The sequence below is a fragment of the Ochotona curzoniae genome, unplaced genomic scaffold (assembly GCF_017591425.1).
Source record: "Ochotona curzoniae isolate NIBS_2020 unplaced genomic scaffold, NIBS_Ocur_1.0 contig_4951, whole genome shotgun sequence".
Classification (NCBI taxonomy): Eukaryota; Metazoa; Chordata; class Mammalia; order Lagomorpha; family Ochotonidae; genus Ochotona; species Ochotona curzoniae.
In genome coordinates this window covers 179,512-187,122 of record NW_024466434.1, presented here as the reverse complement: position 1 = coordinate 187,122, position 7,611 = coordinate 179,512, and the positions used below count along the sequence as shown (strand labels likewise).

The 7,611-nt window shown below is 44.8% G+C and overlaps 1 protein-coding gene across 1 annotated transcript; it reads left to right on the top strand.

The window, feature by feature from the left end:
- Positions 1–5,589: 5,589 nt before the first annotated feature.
- Positions 5,590–7,236, top strand: AIF1 (allograft inflammatory factor 1). The gene is made up of 6 exons (XM_040988591.1): positions 5,590–5,718; positions 5,889–5,950; positions 6,049–6,115; positions 6,433–6,474; positions 6,627–6,789; positions 7,059–7,236. The coding sequence occupies exons 1-6, from the start codon at positions 5,694–5,696 to the stop codon at positions 7,141–7,143; spliced, it is 444 nt and encodes a 147-aa protein (XP_040844525.1). The 5' UTR covers positions 5,590–5,693; the 3' UTR covers positions 7,144–7,236.
- Positions 7,237–7,611: the final 375 nt, after the last annotated feature.

The following is a 7,611-nucleotide window of genomic DNA, read 5'->3' as shown; positions in this document are numbered from 1 at the left end:
TCTTATCAACAACGAGAAGTACATAAGAGAGGAGTTTAAGAATTTTTTTTATAAAGATTTATTTTTATTATTTTTTCATTGGAAAGGCGGATATACAGAGAGAGGAGAGAGAGAGAGAGGAAGATCTTCCGTCCGATGATTCACTCCCCAAGTGAGCGCAACGGGCCGATACTATGCCGATCCGAAGCCAGGAGCCTCTTCCGGGTCTCCCGCACGGGTGCAGGTTCCCAAAGCTTTGGGCCGTCCTCCACTGCTTTCCCAAGCCACAAGCAGGGAGCTGGAAGGGAAGCGGGGCTGCCGGGATTAGAACCGGTGCCCATATGGGATGCAGGGGTTGCAAGGCGAGGGCTTAACCACTTGCGCCACCGCGCCGGGCCCAAGTTTAAGAATTTTAAGGAACATATCACACAGGAAATGAATCAAATGAAAGCTGATATATTAGAAATTAAGAATACAGTGGAGCAAATTAAAAGTACAGTGGAGAGTCTAAAAAATAGAATAAAGGAGGCAGAAGAAAGAATCTCAGAATTGGAAGATATTTCCTGTCACCAGGAAGAAAGAAACAAAAAGCTGGAAGGAGAGCTGGGTCAAGCTAAAATAAAAAGTATTCGAGAACTGAAAGTCACTATTAAAAGGCCGAATATAAGAGTTATGGTAGGTTCGGCGCAATAACATAGTGGTTGAAGTCCTCGCCATTCACACCCAAGATCCCATATGATTTTCTTTTTCATTTCTGATCCCAGCAGCCCTGCTTCCCATCCAGCTCCCTGCTTGTGGCCTGGCAAAGCAGTCAAGGATGGCCCAAAGCCTTGGGACCCTGCACCCATGTGGGAGACCTGGAGGAAGTTCCTGGCTCCTGGCTTTGGATTGCCACAGCACCGGCTGTTGTGGTCACTTGGGGAATGAGTCATCAGACAGAAGATCTTTCCTCTCTGTCTCTCCTCCTCTCTGTACATCTGCCTTTCCAATAAAAATAAATAAATCTTAAAAAAAAAAGAGTTATGGGAGTCTCAGAAGGTGCAGAAAAAGAAGCTGGGTTTACAAATGTATTTAATGAAATAATAAGGGAAATTTTCCCTAGTCTAGAGAAAGAATTGGAAAACAACATTCAGGAGGGGCACAGAACTCCCAACAGGCTTCACCAAAAGCAATCTTCACGACACATGTTAACCAAGCTCTCTTCAATCGAACATAAGGAAAAGATCCTTAAATGTGCATGTGAAAAAAATCAACTAACATATAAAGCAATGCCAATTAAATACACAGGAAACGCAACAGGCCAGAAGAGAATGGAGTGACAGATTCCATATTCTTTTTTTTTCTTTTTCATTATATTTTAAAGATTAAAATATATCATCCTCAGAAAATCTTAGAAAATCTGATTCTTATAGGCAGGCAAAATATAGCATTTAGAACTTTCATTTAAAAATACAAGTTTTTTTGAAATTTAATTAATTTTAGATGGGAATTATAAAAGTTGATGCTGAAGAAAATCCAGATAATATATACCTTAAAATATTATGAAAAATAATGTCAAAAAAGAATAGCTGAATTCCTGTAAGACCACTAATTCTAGTTTCCAACTAGTGTCTTGGTAGCATCAGAAAGAAAATACATTTACTCGTTAACACTACAATCACCTGTCAAATAATTAGGATAGAATAAAAGTATATTGATTATAATGAGTAATAGGTATATTTTTTAAAACACAGAACTCTTTCACTTATTCTTTAGTCAAATTGGACTACACGTGTAAGTCTTACCACACTGTTCTGAAACAGCTTGGAAACATTTTCCGTATAACTCTGAAAAACCACTCTAACACCTTTGTTAACAGTCAGTAACCAAATGAAATTAGTATTTTGTGGCCTTAACAGTTTATACAACTTAATATATCTGAAAGTGTGATGACGTGGCTCCATCCTTCCATTTGTTGATATGATCTGAAATGACAGTTCTGCACAGCGGGCAGGTTTTCTCTCTGTTAAACCATAAAGCAATACACTCCTCACAAAATATATGCTGACAGATGAGAAGAATTGGTTTCTGAAATTCAGCTTGACAAACTGAACAAATATCATCCACATCTGCATGCTGTCTCTTGCTGGCAGTCAGCCCAAGGTAATGTACACAGCAAAGTTTTCCTTTGTCTTTGAAAATGAAACAAAATTCTTCCACAGTAAAGAAAAGTTAAAACAATATGTCTCTTCCAAACCTGTCCTACAAAGGATACTTAAAGATGTTCTCTTGAGACAGAAGAGAAATAGCTGGATTAAAACAACAAAACCCATCTATTTGTTGCCTATAGGTGACATATCTCATCAACAAAGATCAGCGGAAACTATACCTCATGGATTTTTATTAAAAATTTTTTTTTAGTTTCATCTCTTCAAAACATTTTCTTCCTCATTAAATTCTTCACTGACTCATAGATCATTAGTAACATTATTTTCTTCAAGAAGTTTGATTTTCTTTTTCATTTCCTCAGTGACACATTAGTTATTCACTAGCATGTTATTTACCTTGATGGCATTTTTATTTTCCTTTTTTCTTCCTGTTGTTGATTTTGTTTTGTGGGTTTTCATTTAAGAGGATCTACAGTAACTGTAATGGAGACTATCATATCCAGATGTGGGGATGCATTGCAGTGTGCATCTCTACTTCCAGATCACAGATGGGTTCCCAATGAAATTGTTAACTATATCTTGACAATAGGATGCTGGACTTTTTGCCATTGTCCATGCCCACAATGATGGACATATGACTGTTTATTTAAGAACTATATTATAGGGCCCGGCGCGATAGTGTAGTGGTTAAAGTCCTCACCTTGAACGCACTGGGATCCCATATGGGCACCGGTTCATGTCCCAGCAGCCTCGCTTCCCATCCAGCTCCCTGCTTGTGGCCTGGGAAAGCAGTCAAGGATGACCCAAAGCTTTGGGACCCTGTACCCATGTGGGAGACCTGAAAGAAGATCCTGACTCCTGGTTTTGGATTGGCTCAGCTCCAGCCATTGCGGCCGCTTGGGGAGTGAACCAGCGGATGGAAGATCTTCCTCTCTGTGTCTGCTCCTCTCTGGATATCTGCCTTTCCAATGGAAATAAATAAATAAAAGAACCATACTATAGTAATAATATAGGGGAACTTGGTAGTGGGGGAAGAAATTAATTTGGGGAGGGGGCAAGGGAAATCCCAGGGCCTATGGAACTGAATCATAAAATGATAATAATAATAATGTAAAATAAAATAATTAATAAAATAATCAAATAAATTTAATTTAATTTAATTTTTAAAGATTTACTTATATTTATTACAAAATCAGATATACAGAGAGGAGGAGAGACAGAGAGGAAGATCTTCCATTCGATGATTTACTCCCCAAGTGACCACAACGGCCGGTGCTGTGCCGATCTGAAGCCGGGTACCAGGAACTTCATTCTGGGTCTCCCATGTGGATGCAGGGTCCCAAGGCTTTGGGCTGTCTTTGACTGCTTTGCCAGGCCACAAGCAGGGAGCTGGATGGGAAGTGGAGCTGCCTGGATTAGAACCGGCACCCATATGGGATCTCAGCGCATTCAAGGTGAGGACTTTAGCCACTAGACCACACCACCGGGCCCTAAATTTAAAAAATTTTTTAAAGAATTTTTGTTTGTTTGGCTCAATGGATTGAGAAGCCTGTCTGGCATATAATAAGCACTCAATACTTGTTGACTTACTGCGGCCAGTGTTGTGGCATAGCAATGTAAAGCCACCATCTATGGTACCTGCATCCTATATGGTACTGGCTCAAGTCCTACCTGCTCCACTTCTGTACCAGCTCCTTATTTATACCTTGGGAAAGCAGCAAAGGATGGTCTAAGTCATTAGGATCCTGCACCCACATGGGAAACTCAGAAGCAGCTCCAGGCTTTGACTTAGCCACTGTGGTCATCTGGGGACAGAACCAGCAGATAGAAGATCCTTCTGTCTCTGTCTCTCCCATTCTCTATAATTCAGACTTTCCAAATAAATAAACAAAACTTTAAAAAAAAAGTTGTGGAATGAATGTATGAATAAAGAAATGATTCCACGGGAGTCGCTAAAGTTCTTGCCTTGCGTGCACCGGGATCCCATATGGCTGCTGGTTCTAATCCCAGCAGCCCCATTTTCCATCCAGCTGCCTTGGGACCCTGCACCTGTGTGGGAGACCCAGAAGAAGCTCTTGGTTCCTGGCTCTTGGCTCCGGCTTTGGATTTGCTCAGCTCCGGCCATTTCAGCCACTTGGGGAGTGAGTCGTCGGATGGAAGATTTTTCTGTCTCTCCCCCTCTCTGTATATCTCTGACTTTCCAACAAAAATAAATAAATCTTAAAGAAAGAAAGAAAGAAAGAAAGAAAGAAAGAAAGAAAGAAAGAAAGAAAGAAAGAAAGAAAGAAAGGATTCCATAGCAGGCACTGGGAGCATGGGGAGGACATGGCTGCGGCTGTCCCCTAAGGGAAAGGTAACTGCCAAAAAGGGAAGCCAAGAAGTCAACATCCTCTGCCCCGACCTGCCCAGGTCAGGAAGGGGACAGGGAAAAGTGAAACCTCCCAGATGCAGAAGGAAAAATTTGGGAGGGAGGGAGAAGACATGATCTGCTCGGCAGTGCTGGGCAGGATGGATGGAGAGAGCCATGGGTGGAAGTTGGGACAAGGACATCCCAGCAAATGGAGATGTACTCTCCTTACTTCCTCTAGCAGTGACCAGCCAAATTGTGATAATGGAGATTGAATTCTGCCTAGAGAGGCTGTTTATCAGAACTACCCTCACCTTAGTGAATTCATGGTAACCAGCATGCCCACCCAACGTTTCTCTCTCTCTCTCTCTCTCTCTCTCTCTCTCTCTCACACACACACACACACACACACACACACCCTCCAATGTCGTCAGTGTGAGTGAGCCAGTAACTCCCTCCCTGTCTCTTTGGTTCACAAATCGCAAATACTATCTCTTTCAGTCCCACTTTCAGTTCCTCCAAAGAGTCTATTTCAGTTCTCAAACTCCTGAGCTCTGTCGATCTCACTACAGATTACAAAAGAAGCAAGAAAAGAGGGTGACATCGCACAAAAATAAATAAACAAATTAGAATCCCTCATGAAGCATGTCCAACTCTCAGCGGGTCTCTCTGGATGCAGCTTTTTTCTCTTTATATGGGCCCCACGTGCCTCTCCAACACCCTCTGGCAGCTGCCAAGCAGTGGTGAGACTTTTCCCTCACTCCCAGAGTCAAGAATTTCAGCCAGCCCTTCTTCAGCAGCATGCCCAGTGGCAAGACATCTGACAAAACACAAGCCCTTGGCAAAGGGTCAAAGGCCATATGGCCTGGAGAATAAATAGCCCTGGGGGTTCTTAAAGTCCTCTCCTCACACCTCTAAGGGCTGTCAAAATATCTCCTTTGCAATCCTTTGAGCTATAAGAGGAATTTTGTAGAATTTCTTTGTCCGCTCAATTCTACACCTGTCTCTCCTTTCTGGGGTGCTGGCATCAGCAGAAGCTGATGGGGAAGTTAGGCTGGGGGGTGGGGAGTGGGGTTAGAGGAGGAGGGAATAAGGGGAAAGGGGAAGTCTGGCAGTGAGGCTCCTGGGTGTCTGATGGCACAGGACACCAGGCAGCAGGCAGAGAGACTGACTGGCAGCGTGTGGTTTCTCTCCCTGGGTCTCCCAGCACCTGCTGAGTTATGAGCCACGCCAAGGATTTGCAGGGTAGGGAAGGTGGAATACACAGGGGCATAAGATGGGAGCAAGGGAGTGGGCAGACCTGGGCTGCAGGGCCAGTTCAGCTAAAAAACCCAGGAGCGTTGACTGGGTATGCCAGGGTGTGGTGGGGAGAGGCAAGCAGGGGCCAATGGTGATGATGTTTTCTACCTTGACAGGAGGAAAAGCTTTTGGGCTGCTGAAGGCCCGGCAGGAGGAAGGCCTAGACCAGATCAACAAGGTAGCAGGAAGAAGGGAGGGGGTTGTGCCTGGGGAACAGAGGGAGCATCGCACTGGTCAGGGGGAGGTCCTACCCTTATTCTTATTTGTCTCCAATAGCAATTCCTGGATGATCCCAAATACAGCACGGATGAGGATTTGCCCTCCAAACTGGAAGCCTTCAAAAGTGAGGGTCTCCCATGGGGTGGAGGCAAGGGGGGTGCTCCTTCCCTAAGAAGAAGGCAGAGACAACATGGTGCTAAACTGACCTGTCCAGTAGAAAGAAGGGAACAGGTACTTACCATCTGCCTCCTACATAGTGGTCCCTTTCCTCTCAGCAACTCCTCTAGTGCCCTCCCCTCTTAACAGGGCCCCCCATCCCAATTTCCTCTGTCTCCCCTCCTCCTCCCACCTCTTCTCCCCACCAAGCAGGAGCCAGCAACCTCTACCCTCTACCTCTGACTCTTCAGGCAGCACTTACTCTCTTCTTCCTCCCTCACTTAGGGAAGTACATGGAATTTGACCTGAATGGAAATGGAGATATCGGTGAGAAAAGGGTGCTCCCCTCTCTGTGGTCTGGGAAACAGCCCACCCATACCCATCTGAGTCCGAGGAAGGGGAACATGAGAACAGGGAAGGAGTGGGGGCTTCCTCTGTTTCTCCTTCCCATCCCCTCATCTTTGCCCTCTGCCCTCCAGATATCATGTCCCTGAAGAGAATGCTGGAGAAACTTGGGGCCCCCAAGACTCACCTGGAACTAAAGAAATTAATCAGCGATGTGTCTGGTGGCTCTGGGGAGACATTCAGCTACCCCGACTTCCTCAGGATGATGTTGGGCAAGAGATCTGCCATCCTAAAAATGTGAGTGCCAATCCCAACTACACTTGCTTGCTCCACTCCCCTTAACCCTGCGTTCAGGAAGTACACTTTGCTTGGCATCTATTCTTCTAAGCTTAGGGGCACTCTTCTGAGGCTCTTCAAGGTCCCCACATCCCTCAGCACCTCCATCTCTGTCCAACCTCTTCCTTCCAACCCCACAACCTCATCCCTCCTGGGCTCTCTCAGCAAGCCTTTCTCTGCCTTGAGAGAAGCGTTTCCTGATCCCTGTGTCTCTTCCCCATCTCAACCAGGATTCTAATGTATGAGGAGAAAACAAGAGAACAAGAAAAGGCAACTGGTCCCCCAGCCAAGAAAGCCATCTCTGAGTTGCCTTGATTGGGTGGGTGGAGCTGGAAGGGGCTTCTAATGACCCCAGTGTGGAGACAGAAGACAAAACTGTGAGCCAAATTAAAGATTCCTCCCACTCTAGATCAAGTCAGCTGGGTTTTTATTTGGGGGATATCTTTTGCCTGGGTTTGGAGAAGAGGGATATATCTAAGGGAAGGACAGCAAGGACTTGTTTAGGTGAACAATTCATCAACAATTTTCCAGTTTATATTGCAAGGCACATGACTTTGTGCACGGAGAAGGATTCCAAATGTTTAAGTCAGTTTGGCCTGGGGAATGTGGGAAGGGGCAAAAGCTATGTACAGGTGAAAAACTGTCACCCAGGCCCAAGGTGGCTTTCCTAAGAAATGAGATGCTTTCCTCAAAACCACATTCTCTACTATTGTAAGTTCTGGGCCCTTGACCAATTGGGCAGCCTCCCTGAGCTCTTTTCTGGATAGTGTGATCTCTGCTATC